Source organism: Osmerus mordax, chromosome 8 (genome assembly GCF_038355195.1).
Source record: "Osmerus mordax isolate fOsmMor3 chromosome 8, fOsmMor3.pri, whole genome shotgun sequence".
In the NCBI taxonomy this organism is placed as follows: domain Eukaryota; kingdom Metazoa; phylum Chordata; class Actinopteri; order Osmeriformes; family Osmeridae; genus Osmerus; species Osmerus mordax.
In genome coordinates this window covers 7,906,483-7,924,796 of record NC_090057.1, presented here as the reverse complement: position 1 = coordinate 7,924,796, position 18,314 = coordinate 7,906,483, and the positions used below count along the sequence as shown (strand labels likewise).

The window sequence follows — 18,314 nt, the reverse complement described above, 5'->3', positions numbered from 1 at the left end:
CTACCCAGACACACATATCCAAAGTGTACTTTAACACACACAACCCGAGACTGAAATAAAAACATTTATATATCATACATTTTGTTTGACCAATGTCTCACAAAAACAAGATTTTTATTTTATCTTTATTACACTGTGTTGAATAACCCCCCCAAAAACACATACTTTCATTGTATCTGTCCTGGAGGTATTTTCAGTTCACTATACTGTACATCAAGAAGCTATGTGCTAGCACACAGTCATGCATTTCCTGTTTTGGCCATGTTTCACAGTGTCACTCTGGTCTGCTTTACAAACGTCTCAAATGTTTGTAGTAAAATGCAAATTTTTAGAAAAATGCATGTGTGTATTTGTCTGTATAGATACCACAGATGTTTCCCTGTATGTGATGGTGTGTGTGTGTGTGTGTGTATGGTTTCCATGACGTTGCAGTCTCAGTCCCTGGGTGTTTGAGCTACTGTGTGGTTTATCACATCCTTTATGGGTGTACTCTGAGCCTCTTACTCTTCCTTTACACTGTACAACTTGTACAGTGTAAAATACACCCATTTTCAATCAGAGGTAGTACTTGTTTTAACCACAAGGTGGACTAAACAGTATTTCTCAGGAATAGTTTCAGCCTAGTAATGCCCTTGATATCCTGAGTAGAAGGTTATTGTTACAGTTTGAAATCATAACTTTGATCAAATGTATGTAATTAAGTCAATTATAAATATTGAGCTAAATAACCAAGCTGATGTCTGCCTGTATCCCTAAAACAAATTAATGTATGAATCGACAAATAATTGAACCACTGTATGTGTAGATTACATTTTCATATTATATAAATGTTTATTATTATGATATTATTATAGCAATATGCTATAGTCTTTATGTGTTTAAGGAAGAGCTGTACCATGCTGGTTTGATCATGTAGGTTTCCAACTTAAGGACCAAAAAACTAGCCATTACCCATACATCCACACAAGAGGGCAGGAGAGTACACTTATGAACTATGGTTTATCACTGCTGATTTACAGGCACCTTCCCCAACAACTACACCCTAGTGTGCGCTCATACTTACACATAACAGGGACAAATGTACACTCTATGTCCTACACACACATCAGTATTTGAATTGTCAATGTGGACAAAAGAGACAATGTGCAAGGTGTCACTGGCAACAAAAAAGGAAATGCTAGTTGATAAGTGCTTAAACACTTCATCAAAATTAAACAATGTTTTACTTTTTTACTTCACATCCTTGACTTGAGTTTTTCCGCGTTCTCACTGCAGGTCGCATTGTTGAGGGATTTCATGGGTTCCACAGGAACAGAAACAATAAACACAAAAACAATATGTCCTTCAATAATTCTGTTACCCATTTAATCCCTCCCCCTTTTGTATTCAGGCTCTCACACTGTAAAAGTATCAGAGTGACATTATAAGGAACACATCTTTCAGGAGTATGCTGAGGACAACAAGAAGGGAACTATCATTCTTGTGACACCGGAAGTGTTTGTTTCCTATGTGGTTTTATACAACGCTGAACATGGGGGGTATTGCTATCTGGGCAGCACTTCACAGATTTTGTGAAGACCACCTGTGCTGTTTGTGAGTGGGGACTACACTATAACTGTGCCTGAACCCCACAACCTCCAGAGTTTACACATTGCAGGCTGCAGGTGCATGACAAGGTTTGTGTCCTGGTTCATAACTCCATGCTTCCTTGCTCAGGTTTTCCATCAGTCCTTGTTTTTTTCCTTTTTTCTTTCCCAGGGCTTGCGGATACTGAGTGTGTCTCTGTCTGGGGTCCCCAGACGCTGCATCCTGCCTGCCGAGGGTCGGCAGCAGCCCCACAGGATAACCTGAACAACGGTGGGAAAGAGGCTGAGCTTTGAGCTTTGAGCTCCTTCACTAGCATAGGCACAGTCACCTGTGTACCAAAAGCCAGGAGGCTGCTGTGTGTGGGAAGGGTAGGGGGTGGAGGGGGCGGGGGGGGGTGGCAGGTGTTAGGGGTTGCATGCATGTCAAGTCAGCAAGGGATCAGAGGTTTAGATACAGTGTATTCATTTGTTTGTAATAGTCATGCTGTGGGGATAATTGTCCTGTGTTGTATTTAGCTGCCACAAGGTCATCTGGACTTTTATCCATCAATGCCTGCCTAGACAACATGATGCCATGAAGGGAATTACCCAGGGCAGCAGACTTTACTAACGTTACACACACAATCTTTCTCCTCTCTTCCTACTTTAATTTCCCTCCCCCCCCCACCTCCACACCAGGAGGCCTCTTTTCACTTCCTCTGCGTGTGGGAACCATCGCTGTCCTCTCTCACACGTGTAGAGGGGAGAAGGCCTCCCTCCTGCGTTTGTCCTCTCAAAGACACAAGGTGATGGTCAATAAACAGGGGAACAATCGGTTCCCCACAATGCCGCTCCAGAAGCTGTCCTGCTGCCCCTCTGCCTTGAGGTCTGGGATAGCTTCACACATCGTTCTTCCTTTATGGGTGGAGGCGGCAATTGCGGCAGGTTCACAGTCTCAGTGCTGGCTGTGAGCCAAGTGATTATCAAGATCATAGCTTTTAGCGACTTGACAGGAAATCATGTTTGATTAATTTTAATACTGTACAGTGAGGGAATTTTTCTATGCACTAGACATTGTGATTTTGTTTAATCATTTTTTGCCTACATGGAGAATAAAATACAAATTTTCCTTGTAAATGATTATTATACGAAATAGACAGTATTGTCAGAGGGAGTAATCCCCCCAAGTTTTAGGAAAGCTCTCTATCAGTATATCATTAACCTAACATAATATTTAGTTTTATCACGTCATGTACTGGCTAAATAATAATCTCAGTGTTGTCCCAGTCAAAGGCTGAAGCACCTGCTGGTTAGAAACACCTGGACAGAGGCATCGCCGTGCGAGGGAGGATGGTAACAGGTCTGTGCATCTGGATCACTGAGTGACAGAACGAGGTAAACAGGACCGAGGGAGAGGGGAAAGCCCCTCGGATCTTCCTGAGAAACAACAGCCTCCCAGAGTTTAGTATGGAAATAGCCTGCCTGCCTGCAAGCAGGTGCTTCCTCAAACCAATCTCTGCTTATCAGCCCACTATATGGATAAATACATATTATGTTACATGTGTTGCAAACTGGTCTAAACACAAATCATTAGGTACTTTTATTTTCTCAACACATTGATGTCATTACTTGCTGTAAGAAATGTATTTGAGATCCAGACTCTTTGAAACACAGACTTACAGTATAATTAATTCCCATACACATTAGAATATAATTTAACAGGAATGGAACAATACATAATCTTCCTCTTCCTCGCTAAATAAATATTTAAAAAATGATTTATGGAGGAAGCTTGATTAGATTATGGAAGGTGACGTCCTGAGGATGACCTTTTAATGGTGTGGAGCTCAGAACAGGGTTACATGTCGGAAGCTAGCCATTTATCAGTCTGTGGAAAACACCAATTAAACTTGTTTTCACATGACTGACACTTATAGTTTTTGACACCTAATGTTTCTCTATTGAGCCTGTGGGACAGAAACTATATTAAAGTTTTTCTCCAACTTACATGGGTTTTTGAGGAAGTATATGTGTTAATGGCAGACCACTGGCCTGTGTTCTGTCAGCTCCACCTCATAGTGTAGCGTTCGATCAGAGTGACACCAATTATTTATGTCACGTACCCACAGGAAGAGCCAATGGGACCGTTCAGAAAGAGACACATCCATCAGCTTAGTCCAATGGGGCACACTGCCTGTGGCTTTGGCTCCCTATATGAGTAAATTAAAGCTCAACGGACAGCTTCATAAATATCCATCCACCAATTCATTGTAACATAGTGTGTGAGATGAAGTTGATGACACCCACTAAACCTGAATCTTAATCTATTCAGTGCCGATATTCACAGCCCTAATTGGTCTATTGTTTCAAGTAACATTTTATTAGTTCTTGATTCTATGTATTTGTTCTCATTGATTAAAACAAGCCATCTATTGTGTCATTGTCCTCGCAGCTAGTGTTGGGGACGATACTTGTCCACATCTTTCAATAAACCAACCTGCTGCCAGTCCTTAAAAACTGTCATCGTAAAATGGCAAAACAATTCTGTCCATCCCTGCTTAGGATGTTACCTACCATTGAGGACTTGAGATGAATTCAAATGTCAAGACATGCTAGTAATAGACTTCCACCTTCAATATAGCCCACATGTCTTGTTGGCATTGATGTCATTATATGGAACATTTTGTTCTCACATTATTGTGATCATATATACAAGGCCTATTACATTATGTTTTGTATAGTAAATATATTTCACAAATAACATTTCAAGGACTTTTAAAATTTTATTTCATCATAAATTATATACATACATTCAGCAATTGTTGATTTGCTGTAGCCACATCATCATAAACATCTGTTCCACATTGAATGGTTATATTTTTCCAGTGGACAGAGCACAGCTGATTCAACATGTTAAATTAATCTAAAGAATAGTACACTTGGAATCTTTCAGTTGGTGTGTGATGCCCCCTTAGCTACACGGTACATTGCACAGTTTTGCGGCAATTGCTTTTCATTTCCATAGGAACAACTAGGCTGTACAGATTTAGGGTTAATAGTTACATAAGCAAATGGAAATGTTAGTATTATAGCTTACACTGATGTAAATCAAGAAGCTTCTAAGGCATATATACTTTCCATTTGGGGAAGGGGCCCAATGTGTGCGTTTCAAGGGTTGACACCTTATGAGACTGAGGTGTAATTCACAATGAAGGTGCTTTGATACTCCTGAAATACTTTTTTTTACTATAAGTATTATAATGTTTCACTTGCAAATGTACATACCGGTATTGGAAAAACAAAGTGACAGAGAATTCAGGGGTTTTCAAACTCAATACCAATATAGGTATTGTCAATGTGTCAGCTGGCTGTCATATTCAGTGCATTTATTTCTATAAAAATAGATAATCTCACAGACATGTGACCATAATGCAATCTAATTCAAAGTCAACTCCACAAATTAGACAATTAAATTATTTATCTTTCATATTGTATATTCAACCATTTGTAATGTATAGCTCCAGCTACCTGAGGATAGTTATTGACAGCAGCAAAGCATGTTGCCAAAAATACATATAATACATACCACATTATTACGTTTCTGTATAGTGTATGATTGTGATACTTTTCATTAACATACAGTACTTGACTATTGAAACACAGTGTGCTCCATTCGTTTGTAGTTCCTTACTTGTAAACTCCTTAGGACTAAGGCTTACAGCTGAGTAGAATATAAACCTTAACAATTCTACTCAATACAGTGATAAATAATTGCACTAATACTGACTCATCTTATAAAACAAACAACATAAGTGGCAATATGCCATCAGGAGAAAATACTGTAGTTTTCTGTGTTGTAAAATAAATTCTCCTTAATGTTAGTTTGCATATTTTCAAGTATTTTTTCCAATATTCCCTTTTAACATAACTTTTCTACTTACAGTTCCTGTGTATGTGTGCCCTCACAGTCGTAGTAGTAGTACTATTATAAAGTGCTTATATGGTATTTTACAAAACATTCTGCTAAGCATCAAGTTAAAAATCTAAATTGTGTTATTCTATGTCACTTCCCTTTGGCTTTCTTGACTGAACAGATCTGGTTGGGGATCTTTTCTTCAGGGAGACGAGTTGCTTCGCTAAAATCTCACTGGTTGACTCTGCATCCCCATTGTCTACATTCACTTGGCCGTTTTCCGAAGATCTGTTTCCTGATCAAGGACCTCTTCTAGGGATCCGGGTTGAGATTCCACTGAAGATTTAGTAGGCTGAGTGGATAGGCTCATTTTGCGTGACTCATCACCCTCATCATCATCTTCAGTCTGTGATTTGCTTGTTGTATGAATGTCATCATTTGATTCATCCTGTGCAGTCTCATCCTTTTCCTGTGCAGTCTCATCAACTGCCTCAGACTCCTTCTGCAATTCTTCAACTGGAGTCTCAGATTCCTGATTTTCTTGTTCCTCTTTGGTCTCTTCATCATCCTCCTCTGAACCCATACTATTCTCCTCCTCCAAAACCTCCATCTTCTCACTGGCTTCATCATCAAGTTCCTTCTCATCCTCTTTCTTGTTCTCCTCTTTGTGGGTGTCAACACGCTCTGTCTCAAAGTCCATCGTTTCCTCTGAATTGTGTACTTCTGTTTCTGAATCTTCAACATCTGCATAGGCCCCATCTTCAGAGTCTACGCTCAATTTCATCAAGGCATCATATGAGGTCACTGCTGTTTCCTCAACTGGCATGCTCACATCGGACCTATCCTCATTGGGAGTCACAGTGTCTTGTTCTACATCATCTAGTTTTTCTTCTGGCTCAGATTCATCATCTTCTGCCTCATCCTCCCCATCTGCAGATGTCCCTTGATTCCCGATGTGGTTTTCTTCGTTGGCTGTATCGGTTTCTTCATCTTTTTCAGATGCCTCAGTAATATCTATAACTTGGATTACAGTGACCTTATTCTCTGTGTTCTTGTCACCACCTTCTTCCTCTAGGTCATCTTCCTCCTCTACCTCCCGTTCTTCATTATTATCTGATGTTTCTCCTTCCTCTGCCTCATCGTCTGCTTTCAGTTCTGATACCTCATCATGACCTTCAGTTCCCTCGACATTCGATTCTAGCGGAGAATCCTCTTGAAGATCCTGAATCAGGTCTCTGACCTTACAAAATGTTTTGTGTTTTGCGGCTCCAACATAATTCTTCTCAGCCGCGCTATGACCTATTACTTCACTTTCAACTTTGTCTCTTTCAGCAGACTCTTCTCCTGTATCATCAACTTGAGCTGAATCTTCCCCTGCACTTTCCACTTCTGCAGACTCATTTTCTGTAGTATGTTCTACTGCAGATTCTTCTATTACACTGTCTGTCTCTCCCCCCTCCTCTCCTGCTGTTTGAGCTCCTTCAGATTCATCTCCTGTCGTTTCGGGTACAGCTGACTCTTCTTTTCCAGTCTCACGTTCTGCAATGTCTTTATCGTCATCATTTTCTTCATTTTCAGCTGTTTCTTCCTCCTCTTCTCCTGCTGTGTCACCTTCTAATTCATCGTCATCTGTATTTGCATCTGTCTTTTCATCTGTCTCTTCCTTATTGTCAGTTGTTTCCTCGGCCTGCACTGTTGCTTCTGCAGTTTCGTCTTCTGCAGTTTCACCTTCCACTGTAGAAGCTTCAGCACCAGTTTCTTCTAAAGATTCATCTTCAGCTGAAGCAGCCTCACCCGTTTCTTCTTCTACTGCTTCATCAGCTGTAGTCACTTCACCAGTTTCTTCCACTGCAGATTCATCAGCTGTAGCTCCTTCTGCATTTTCTTCTTCTGCTGATTCATCCTCAGCTGTAGCTGCTTCTGCAGCTTCTTCTGTAGATTCATCTCCAGCTGTTACTCCTTCTTTGGTTTCTTCTTCAGCTGATTCATTAGCTTTAGCTACTTCTGCAGTTTCTTCTTCTGCAGATTCATCCTCAGCTTTAGCTGCTTCTGCGGTTTCTTCTTCAGCTGATTCATTAGTTGTAGCTTCTTCTGCTATTTCTTCTTCTGCAGATTTATTCGCTGTAGCTGCTTCTGCAGTTTCTTCTTTTGCAGATTCATCCTCTGTGACTGCTTCCGCGGTTTCATCGACAGTTTCATCCACAGCTGTAGCTCCTTCTGTAGTTTCTTCTTCTGCAGATTCATCCTCAGCTGTAGCTGCTGCTGCAGTTTCTTCTTCAGCAGATTCATCCTCAGCTGTAGCTCCTTCTGCGGTTTCTTCTTCAGCTGATTCATTAGTTGTAGCTTCTTCTGCTATTTCTTCTTCTGCAGATTCATCCGCTGTTGCTGCTTCTGCAGTTTCTTCGTTTGCAGATTCATCTTCTGTGACTGCTTCCGCAGTTTCATCGGCAGATTCCTCCTCAGCTGTAGCTGCTTCTGCGGTTTCTTCTTCTGCAGATTCATCCTCAGCTGTAGCTGCTTCTGCGGTTTCTTCTTCTGCAGATTCATCCTCAGCTGTAGCTCCTTCTGCAGTTTCTTCTTCTGCAGATTCATCCTCAGCTGTAGCTACTTCTGCCATTTCTTCTTCTGCAGATTCATCCGCTGTGGCTGCTTCTGCAGTTTCTTCGTTTGCAGATTCATCTTCTGTGACTGCTTCCGCAGTTTCATCGGCATTTTCATCCACAGATGTAGCTCCTTCTGTAGTTTCTTCTTCTGCAGATTCCTCCTCAGCTGTAGCTGCTTCTGCGGTTTCTTCTTCTGCAGATTCATCCTCAGCTGTAGCTGCTTCTGCGGTTTCTTCTTCTGCAGATTCATCCTCAGCTGTAGCTCCTTCTGCAGTTTCTTCTTCTGCAGATTCATCCTCAGCTGTAGCTGCTTCTGCCATTTCTTCTTCTGCAGATTCATCCGCTGTGGCTGCTTCTGCAGTTTCTTCTTCTGCAGATTTATCCGCTGTGGCTGCTTCTGCAGTTTCTTCGTTTGCAGATTCATCTTCTGTGACTGCTTCCGCAGTTTCATCAGCATTTTCATCCACAGCTGTAGCTCCTTCTGTAGTTTCTTCTTCTGCAGATTCCTCCTCAGCTGTAGCTGCTTCTGCGGTTTCTTCTTCTGCAGATTCATCCGCTGTGGCTGCTTCTGCAGTTTCTTCGTTTGCAGATTCATCTTCTGTGACTTCTTCCGCAGTTTCATCTGCATTTTCATTCACAGCTGTAGCTCCTTCTGTAGTTTCTTCTTCTGCAGATTCCTCCTCAGCTGTAGCTGCTTCTGTGGTTTCTTCTTCTGCAGATTCATCCTCAGCTGTAGCTGCTTCTGCGGTTTCTTCTTCTGCAGATTCATCCTCAGCTGTAGCTCCTTCTGCGGTTTCTTCTTCTGCAGATTCATCCTCAGCTGTAGCTGCTTCTGCCATTTCTTCTTCTGCAGATTCATCCGCTGTGGCTGCTTCTGCAGTTTCTTCGTTTGCAGATTCATCTTCTGTGACTGCTTCCACAGTTTCATCGGCAGTTTCATCCACAGCTGTAGCTCCTTCTGTAGTTTCTTCTTCTGCAGATTCCTCCTCAGCTGTAGCTCCTTCTGCGGTTTCTTCTTCTGCAGATTCATCCTCAGCTGTAGCTTCTTCTGCTATTTCTTCTTCTGCAGATTCATCCGCTGTGGCTGCTTCTGCAGTTTCTTTGTTTGCAGATTCATCTTCTGTGACTGCTTCCGCAGTTTCATCGGCAGTTTCATCCACAGCTGTAGCTCCTTCTGTAGTTTCTTCTTCTGCAGATTCCTCCTCAGCTGTAGCTGCTTCTGCGGTTTCTTCTTTTGCAGATTCATCCTCAGCTGTAGCTGCTTCTGCGGTTTCTTCTTCTGCAGATTCAACCTCAGCTGTAGCTCCTTCTGCGGTTTCTTCTTCAGCTGAATCATTAGTTGTAGATTTTTCTGCTATTTCTTCTTTTGCAGATTCATCCTCAGCTGTAGCTGCTTCTGCGGTTTCTTCTTCTGCAGATTCAACCTCAGCTGTAGCTCCTTCTGCGGTTTCTTCTTCAGCTGAATCATTAGTTGTAGCTTTTTCTGCTATTTCTTCTTCTGCAGATTCATCCTCAGCTGTAGCTGCTTCTGCGGTTTCTTCTTCAGCTGATTCATTAGCTGTAGCTTCTTCTGCTATTTCTTCTTCTGCAGATTCATGTTTCTCTGTATTATCCACAGCAGATGTTGCTTCAGAATGAACCACTGATTCATTCTGAGCTGAAGCTTTTGTGGCAGCATGTTCTTCAATTGCCTTATCTTCACCTTCATCTGTCACTGTCTCAGCAGTCTTGCCTACAGACAATTCTTCTTCAGCTGTACTTGTTTCAGGACTCTTATCTTCCACTGCTTCCTCTTCACCCATCACTGCCTCTGCACATTCTTCCACATTTGTTTTCAATGTCATTGCTTCAGCTATTTCCCTTTCTTCTAATTCATTCTTTGCTTCCTTCCCTTCCACCATGTCCTCCTCTGTTTCTCTAACTTCCTTAAACTCATCATCATACTCCACTGTGTTCAACGCCTTAAGGATTACTTTTTCAACTAGTTTTTCTGCCATTTTTGTTTCTTTTCTGGATACTGTTTTGTTTTCTTTACATACAGGCACCTCCTTTTTCATTTGGAGAATTTTCCTCAAATCAAAATCCATCATAACAGGAGCTGTACTCATGACCTCAGCAAGAACCGCAGGCCTAGCTGCCATTTTTTTCATGATACATGTGTCACAAGGGCAATATTCATCATCACTTCGCTGGTCACTGAAAGATGTTCCAGTGGCAGTGTTATCACCATCACTTTGTGCTACTCCTGCTTCAATTGACTGATCGCGCATGACCTTCAGCCTCCTTCGTCTCTGCTCAGTTTTTGCCGTTGATTCACGAGACATTACCTCTTTAGGAGGTCTTGGTCTTCCAGCTCTGCCATGAATTTTCCTTAGCTCTTTGTCCATACTTGTTTGTATCCTTCTCTGTACCTCATCTTTCAACTCACTTATCATGGTGTCAAGTTGTTCATTATCGTCCAAGTTCCATCTAATCTTAAACTCAGCCATAGCATCAACATAATGTGTCATGAACTGCTTTTCTAGTTTGTTTAGCAAATTCACTACCCAGACAGGGTCAGGATCCTGAGAGACCTTTTTAGCTAAATGTGCTTTTACAATAGAAGGTGGAGTGCCAGAGCTTGTGTCCTCCTGATGGTCTGTTTCAGCTTCTTCAGGTAGTTTAGGTGTATTGCTGTCGTTCCTTGAGCTCTTATCTGAAGATGGAGGTGTTTCTAATAACTCTCGTGGGCTGGCATCACTTCTGATAGTCTCGTCTGATGCTGGGACATCATCTTCCTGTTGTTTATCCTCATCCATCCCTTTCTGCCCTTCCTCTGATGTTAACTGAATCCCACAGGGTATGTCAGGAGTTGCCTGGTTAGATGGCACACCTGCAGATTCTGGGCTCTCCTCCTCTGCTTCATCAACTTTTTGTAGATTTGCCAATGATTCATTCCCCTCTACAATGGTCTGTGTATTTTGTGTCTGTGGCACACCGCTGTTAACACTGCTTTTGCCAGAGCCTGTTGAGCCACTACTGACATCCACACCAGAAGAGGATTTAGGGTTGAATTCGTCATCTACAGAGTGCAGATCATTGGGTGTTTCAGTCTGCTTTATCTTCTTCTCATTCTCTGAGGGGTCACATAACCACAGAGACTGGAGGATATTCATCAGCCTCCGGTATCTTGCATCTTTGGTGTTTGTGTCAGTGGGATCAAAGTCTATTAATTGTAATTTCGCAAGACAATCAAGGAGACCTCTGGCTGAAGTACTTAGTTTACGTCCATAAGTTGATGAAACCTCTGGTAAACTGTTACATCGATCAAGGGTGGGACTTAGTAATACTTTCATAACCTGCACTGAGGAATGGAATGTATTTGGTGCAACTTTGGAGCCTGTGCTGGGAGGAGAATCTTGTGATTCTGCCTCAACTGGGCTGTCAGTATCAGGCACCTTTTTTGTCTCTTCAAGTTCTTCTCCAATCTGCATTACACACTCTGCAGGGGTTTCAGTTACCTCAATCCTGTTTGCTTTATCTGTTGGTGTTAATTCCTGTGTTGATTGTGCTGTTTCTAGTCCATCACAGTTTTCATTGAATTCGTCCGCAATGTCATACATAGCACTGTCTGAAGGAATTTTCTTCAGCCATTCATTCACAACCTCATTTGGAGAGGCATTTGGTAAGTTAGATGGAACTATGTCACAGACGTCATCCTCTGTTTTGTGCCATGAGGAGACACTGTCTCTCCTGTGTCTGCATTTGCTACTTATGTCACTTTTGTTGTCACTTAATTTTTTGTTACATTCAATAACTTCCAAAGCTTCATTGCATGTTCTTTCAGAGATGTTGGATTTAGAATCTCCATTTGGTGGAGATTTGTTCTTAGTCTTGCTATCTGCCATGGAACCACCAAGGAGAATAACGGGATGTTTACTCTTATTTGGGATTCCTTTTGGTGGTCTTGGGCTCTCTGATGCCGTTTTTTTACTGGACTTACTAGTCTTCACTGAACTCCCATTTTCACTGTTGGTATCATCTATTATTTTATTTCCATCTACCTCCAAATAAATTGATTCTTTGTGTTTAGATTTCCCAGACTCCAAGTGCACAGACGTGTTTGAAATATGTCTAGAGGAAGATCCTGGACTTGAAGCCTCTTGCAATTGGGAATTACAGTGATCACATTTTAATGTATCTGATGCTTTGGATCTGGCAGATATAGAACCCTTTGATGTAACCGACATTTCCGTATGGGCTCTCTCTTCCTCTTCTCCATTTGAATGGTTTACCACCCCTGGGACATCAGACTTTTTAGATTTCTTAGATTTAGCAGATAAATTAGACTTGGCAGAAATAACACTGGCTGCTCTGTCCTCAGAATCAGTGGTCTTTTCAGCAACAATTTCAGACCTCTTAGACATTTTAGATTTTGCAGAAACATTTGATTTAACAGACATAACACTGGGGGTTCTCCTGGTTTCTTCCATGCCCCCCTCCACATTCCTCTCAGTAGGAACTTCAGAGCCTTTGGGTTTGTTTGATCTTGCAGAAATATTTGACTTTTCAGACAATGTGCTTGTTGCCCGATCCTCAGTTTCATCATTTTTGTTTTCTGGTGTGTCAGACACTGCCTTATCATTTTCTTCAGCTGGAGCTTCAGAGGTCACTTTAGACTTCCCAGATCTTGCTGAGACATTTGATTTGGCAGACAAAGCACTTGTAGCCCTCTCTTCATAAACATAAGCATTTTCTTCAGGAGATGCTTCTGAAGCTTTTGATGCTTTTGATTTCCGTGATATACCAGAAGCATTGGACTTTGCTGACAGTGCACTGGGGGCTCTCTCCTCTGATTCCTCCTGTTCATTTTGTTGTACAAGAATTGCAGATGGTTTGGACTTCCTTGATCGTGCAGATACAGTGGACTTAGCTGACATTGCACTTAGGGTTCTCTCTTCAGTATCTTCTTCCACATCTTCAGTGTCCTCAACTTCAACAGTTGGAAGATCTGAAACCTTTGATTTCTTTGACCTGGCAGAAACATTAGACTTGGCTGACATTGCGCTAGGTGCTCTCTCTTCAGCTTCTTCTTGGTCCTCTGCATTCTCTTCAGGGGAAGGCTTTGAGGCTTGGGACTTCCTTGATCTGACAGAAATATTGGATTTAACAGACAAAGCACTAGGTGCCCGTTCTTCAATTCCCTCTACTTCTTCAGCTGGACCTTTAGATGCTTTTGACCTTGTTGATCTTACAGAAACATTGGACTTAGCTGACATTGCACTAGGAGTTCTTTCTTCAGTATCTTCTTCCACATCTTGGGCATCATTGTCAGCAGGAATCTCAGAAGCTTTAGATTTCCTTGATCTTGCAGAAACATTAGACTTTGCCGACATAGCACTAGGAGCCCTCTCCTTAAGTGCTCCTTCTTCTTCTGCATTTTCTTCAGCCGCTGATTCTGCATCCATCTCCTGGCCTGCTTCTTGTTCTTCTTCATTGTCTTCAGGTGGTGCTTCGGACGTTTTTGACTTCCTTGACCTGGACGAAACATTAGACTTGGCTGACATTGCGCTAGGTGCTCTGTCTTCAGCTGCTTCTTGGTCCTCTGGATTGTTTTTAGGGGAAGGCTTAGAGGCTTGGGACTTCCTTGATTTGAGAGAAATATTGGATTTAACAGACAAAGCACTGGGTGCCCGCTCTTCAATTCCCTCTACTTCTTCAGCTGGACCTTTGGATGCTTTTGACTTCCTTGATCTTACAGAAGCAGTGGACTTAACTGACATTGCACTAGGAGTTCTTTCTTCAGTATCTTCCTCCACATCTTGGGCATCATTGTCAGCAGGAATCTCAGATGCTTTAGATTTCCTTGATCTTGCAGAAACATTAGACTTTGCTGACATAGCACTAGGGGCCCTTGCCTCGACTGATTCTTGTTCCTCTTCTGTATTGTCTTGCTTTGGTGCTTCTGAAGCATTATCTTCAGGTTCTTCTTCTACATCGTCTGCATCCTCTTCAACAGGAATATCAGAAGCTTTAGACTTCCTTGATCGTACAGAAACCATAGACTTTGCTGACATAGCACTAGGAGCCCTCTCCTCAAGTGCTTCTTCTTCTTCTGCATTTTCTTCAGCCTCTGATTCGGCATCAATCTCATGGTCTGCTTCTTGTTCTTCTTCATTGTCTTCAGGTGGGGCTTCGGACGTTTTTGACTTCCTTGACCTGGACGAAACATTAGACTTGGCTGACATTGCGCTAGGTGCTCTGTCTTCAGCTGCTTGTTGGTCCTCTGGATTGTTTTTAGGGGAAGGCTTAGAGGCTTGGGACTTCCTTGATCTGACAGAAATATTGGATTTAACAGACAAAGCACTAGGTGCCCGCTCTTCAATTTCCTTTTCTTCTTCAGCTGGACCTCTTGACACTTTTGACCTCCTTGATCTTACAGAAGCAGTGGACTTAGCTGACATTGCACTTGGGGTTCTCTCTTCAGGAGCTTCTTGCACATCTTTGGCATCGTCATCAGGAGGAATCTCAGATGCTTTAGATTTTTTTGATCTTGCAGAAACATTTGACTTGGCAGACATAGCACTAGGGGCTCGTTCTTCATCAGCTTCTGGATCTTCTACATTTTCTTCAGGAGGAACTTCTGAAACCTTTGACTTCCTTGATCTTACAGACACATTAGACTTTGCCGACATAGCACTAGGAGCCCTCTCCTTAAGTGCTTCTTTTTCTTCAGAGTTTTCTTCAGCCTCTGATTCTGCATCCATCTCCTGGCCTGCTTCTTGTTCTTCTTCATTGTCTTCAGGTGGGGCTTCGGATGTTTTTGACTTCCTTGACCTGGAAGAAACATTAGACTTGGCTGACATTGCGCTAGGTGCTCTCTCTTCAGCTTCTTCTTGGTCCTCTGGATTCTTTTTATGGGAAGGCTTAGAGGCTTGGGACTTCCTGGATCTGACAGAAATATTGGATTTAACAGACAAAGCACTAGGTGCCCGCTCTTCAATTTCCTTTTCTTCTTCAGCTGGACCTCTTGACACTTTTGACCTCCTTGATCTTACAGAAGCAGTGGACTTAGCTGACATTGCACTAGTATCTTCTTGAACATCTTTGGCATCGTCATCAGGAGGAATCTCAGATGCTTTAGATTTTGTCGATCTTGCAGAAACATTTGACTTGGCAGACATAGCACTAGGAGCCCTCTCCTCAAGTGATTCTTCTTCCTCTTCTGGATTGTCTTGCACTGGTGCTTCTTCTGCATTATCTTCTGGTTCTTCTTCTGCATCCGCTTCAACAGGAATATCAGAAGCTTTAGACTTCCTTGATTTCGCAGAAATATTTGACTTTGCCGACATAGCACTAGGGGCCCTTTCCTCGACTGATTCTTCTTCCTCTTCTAGATTGTCTTGCACTGGTGCTTCTTCTGAATTATCTTCTGGTTCTTCTTCTGCATCCGCTTCAACAGGAATATCAACAGGAATATCAGAAGCTTTAGACTTCCTTGATTTCGCAGAAATATTTGACTTTGCCGACATAGCACTAGGGGCCCTCTCCTCGACTGATTCTTTTTCCTCTTCTGGATTGTCTTGCACTGGTGCTTCTTCTGAATTATCTTCTGGTTCTTCTTCTGCATCCGCTTCCACAGGAATATCAGAAGCTTTAGATTTCCTTGATTTTGCAGAAATATTTGACTTTGCCGACATAGCACTAGGGACCCTCTCCTCGACTGATTCTTCTTCCTCTTCTGGATTGTCTTGCACTGGTGCTTCTTCTGCATTATCCTCTGGTTCTTCTTCTGCATCCTCTTCAACAGGAATATCAGAAGCTTTAGACTTCCTTGATCTTGCAGAAATATTTGACTTTGCTGACATAGCACTAGGGGCTCTCTCCTCGACTGATTCTTCTTCCTCTTCTGGATTGTCTTGCACTGGTGCTTCTTCTGAATTATCTTCTGGTTCTTCTTCTTCATCTGCTTCAACAGGAATATCAGAAGCTTTAGACTTCCTTGATCTTGCAGAAATATTTGACTTTGCTGACATAGCACTAGGGGCTCTCTCCTCGACTGATTCTTCTTCCTCTTCTGGATTGTCTTGCACTGGTGCTTCTTCTGAATTATCTTCTGGTTCTTCTTCTGCATCCGCTTCAACAGGAATATCAGAAGCTTTAGACTTCCTTGATCTTGCAGAAACATTAGACTTTGCTGACATAGCACTAGGGGCTCTCTCCTCGACTGATTCTTCTTCCTCTTCTGGATTGTCTTGCACTGGTGCTTCTTCTGCATTATCCTCTGGTTCTTCTTCTGCATCCTCTTCAACAGGAATATCAGAAGCTTTAGACTTCCTTGATCTTGCAGAAATATTTGACTTTGCTGACATAGCACTAGGAGCTCTCTCCTCGACTGATTCTTCTTCCTCTTCTGGATTGTCTTGCACTGGTGCTTCTTCTGAATGATCTTCTGGTTCTTCTTCTGCATCTGCTTCAACAGGAATATCAGAAGCTTTAGACTTCCTTGATCTTGCAGAAATATTTGACTTTGCTGACATAGCACTAGGGGCTCTCTCCTCGACTGATTCTTCTTCCTCTTCTGGATTGTCTTGCACTGGTGCTTCTTCTGAATTATCTTCTGGTTCTTCTTCTGCATCCGCTTCAACAGGAATATCAGAAGCTTTAGACTTCCTTGATCTTGCAGAAACATTAGACTTTGCTGACATAGCACTAGGGGCTCTCTCCTCGACTGATTCTTCTTCCTCTTCTGGATTGTCTTGCACTGGTGCTTCTTCTGCATTATCCTCTGGTTCTTCTTCTGCATCCTCTTCAACAGGAATATCAGAAGCTTTAGACTTCCTTGATCTTGCAGAAATATTTGACTTTGCTGACATAGCACTAGGGGCTCTCTCCTCGACTGATTCTTCTTCCTCTTCTGGATTGTCTTGCACTGGTGCTTCTTCTGAATGATCTTCTGGTTCTTCTTCTGCATCTGCTTCAACAGGAATATCAGAAGCTTTAGACTTCCTTGATCTTGCAGAAATATTTGACTTTGCTGACATAGCACTAGGGGCTCTCTCCTCGACTGATTCTTCTTCCTCTTCTGGATTGTCTTGCACTGGTGCTTCTTCTGAATTATCTTCTGGTTCTTCTTCTGCATCCGCTTCAACAGGAATATCAGAAGCTTTAGACTTCCTTGATCTTGCAGAAACATTAGACTTTGCTGACATAGCACTAGGGGCTCTCTCCTCGACTGATTCTTCTTCCTCTTCTGGATTGTCTTGCACTGGTGCTTCTTCTGCATTATCCTCTGGTTCTTCTTCTGCATCCTCTTCAACAGGAATATCAGAAGCTTTAGACTTCCTTGATCTTGCAGAAATATTTGACTTTGCTGACATAGCACTAGGGGCTCTCTCCTCGACTGATTCTTCTTCCTCTTCTGGATTGTCTTGCACTGGTGCTTCTTCTGAATTATCTTCTGGTTCTTCTTCTGCATCTGCTTCAACAGGAATATCAGAAGCTTTAGACTTCCTTGATCTTGCAGAAATATTTGACGTTGCTGACATAGCACTAAGGGCTCTCTCCTCGACTGATTCTTCTTCCTTTTCTGGATTGTCTTGCACTGGTGCTTCTTCTGAATTATCTTCTGGTTCTTCTTCTGCATCCGCTTCAACAGGAATATCAGAAGCTTTAGACTTCCTTGATCTTGCCGAAACATTAGACTTTGCTGACATAGCACTAGGGGCTCTCTCCTCGACTGATTCTTCTTCCTCTTCTGGATTGTCTTGCACTGGTGCTTCTTCTGAATTATCTTCTGGTTCTTCTTCTGCTTCTGCTTCAACAGGAATATCAGAAACTTTAGACTTCCTTGATTTTGCAGAAATATTTGACTTTGCCGACATAGCACTAGGGGCCCTCTCCTCGACTGATTCTTCTTTCTCTTCTGGATTGTCTTGCACTGGTGCTACTTCTGCATTATCTTCTGTTTTTTCTTCTGCATCCTCTTCAACAGGAATATCAGAAGCTTTAGACTTCCTTGATCTTGCAGAAATATTTGAATTTGCTGACATAGCACTAGGGGCCCTCTCCTCGACTGATTCTTCTTCCTCTTCTGGATTGTCTTGCACTGGTGCTTCTTCTGAATTATCTTCTGGTTCTTCTTCTGCATCCGCTTCAACAGGAATATCAGAAGCTTTAGACTTCCTTGATCTTGCAGAAATATTTGACTTTGCTGACAAAGCGCTAGGGGCTCTTTCTTCATCTGCTTCAGGA

General features: G+C 42.3%; 4 protein-coding genes across 4 annotated transcripts; 1 reads left to right on the top strand and 3 right to left on the bottom strand.

Annotated features, from left to right (window-relative positions):
• Positions 1-5,743: 5,743 nt before the first annotated feature.
• On the bottom strand, positions 5,744-6,879 carry LOC136947591 (uncharacterized). Its single transcript, XM_067241707.1, has 2 exons — positions 6,790-6,879; positions 5,744-6,700 (listed from the first exon to the last, which is right to left on the bottom strand). The coding sequence occupies exons 1-2, from the start codon at positions 6,877-6,879 to the stop codon at positions 5,744-5,746; spliced, it is 1,047 nt and encodes a 348-aa protein (XP_067097808.1).
• Positions 6,880-7,022: 143 nt separating this feature from the next.
• On the top strand, positions 7,023-9,603 carry LOC136947590 (pneumococcal serine-rich repeat protein-like). Its single transcript, XM_067241706.1, has 2 exons — positions 7,023-9,554; positions 9,586-9,603. The coding sequence occupies exons 1-2, from the start codon at positions 7,023-7,025 to the stop codon at positions 9,601-9,603; spliced, it is 2,550 nt and encodes an 849-aa protein (XP_067097807.1).
• A 51-nt stretch (positions 9,604-9,654) lies between these two features.
• LOC136947588 (retinitis pigmentosa 1-like 1 protein) lies at positions 9,655-10,879 on the bottom strand. The gene is made up of 2 exons (XM_067241705.1): positions 10,121-10,879; positions 9,655-9,684 (listed from the first exon to the last, which is right to left on the bottom strand). Exons 1-2 carry the CDS (start codon positions 10,877-10,879, stop codon positions 9,655-9,657), a joined length of 789 nt encoding a protein of 262 aa, XP_067097806.1.
• Positions 10,880-13,172: 2,293 nt separating this feature from the next.
• On the bottom strand, positions 13,173-18,112 carry LOC136947587 (nucleolar protein dao-5-like). Its single transcript, XM_067241704.1, has 4 exons — positions 17,939-18,112; positions 16,457-17,877; positions 13,316-16,403; positions 13,173-13,208 (listed from the first exon to the last, which is right to left on the bottom strand). The coding sequence occupies exons 1-4, from the start codon at positions 18,110-18,112 to the stop codon at positions 13,173-13,175; spliced, it is 4,719 nt and encodes a 1,572-aa protein (XP_067097805.1).
• Between the last annotated feature and the right edge of the window lie 202 nt (positions 18,113-18,314).

Coding starts and splice junctions, on each gene's coding strand:
- LOC136947587 (XM_067241704.1), bottom strand. CDS start 18,112: ATGTCAGCAAATTCAAATATTTCTGCAAGATCAAGGAAGTCTAAAGCT. Junction 16,404..16,456: donor CAGAAGAGGAAGAAGAATCA/GTCGAGGAGAGA, acceptor TATTTCTGCAAG/ATCAAGGAAGTCTAAAGCTT. Junction 13,209..13,315: donor CAGCTAAGTCCAATGTTTCT/GTAAGATCAACA, acceptor TATTTCTGTCAG/ATCAAGGAAGTCCCAAGCCT.
- LOC136947591 (XM_067241707.1), bottom strand. CDS start 6,879: ATGAGTCTGCAGAAGTGGAAAGTGCAGGGGAAGATTCAGCTCAAGTTG. Junction 6,701..6,789: donor TGAAAGAGACAAAGTTGAAA/GTGAAGTAATAG, acceptor GACCTGATTCAG/GATCTTCAAGAGGATTCTCC.
- LOC136947588 (XM_067241705.1), bottom strand. CDS start 10,879: ATGGATGAGGATAAACAACAGGAAGATGATGTCCCAGCATCAGACGAG. Junction 9,685..10,120: donor AAATGAAAAAGGAGGTGCCT/GTATGTAAAGAA, acceptor TGGATAATACAG/AGAAACATGAATCTGCAGAA.
- LOC136947590 (XM_067241706.1), top strand. CDS start 7,023: ATGTCTTTATCGTCATCATTTTCTTCATTTTCAGCTGTTTCTTCCTCC.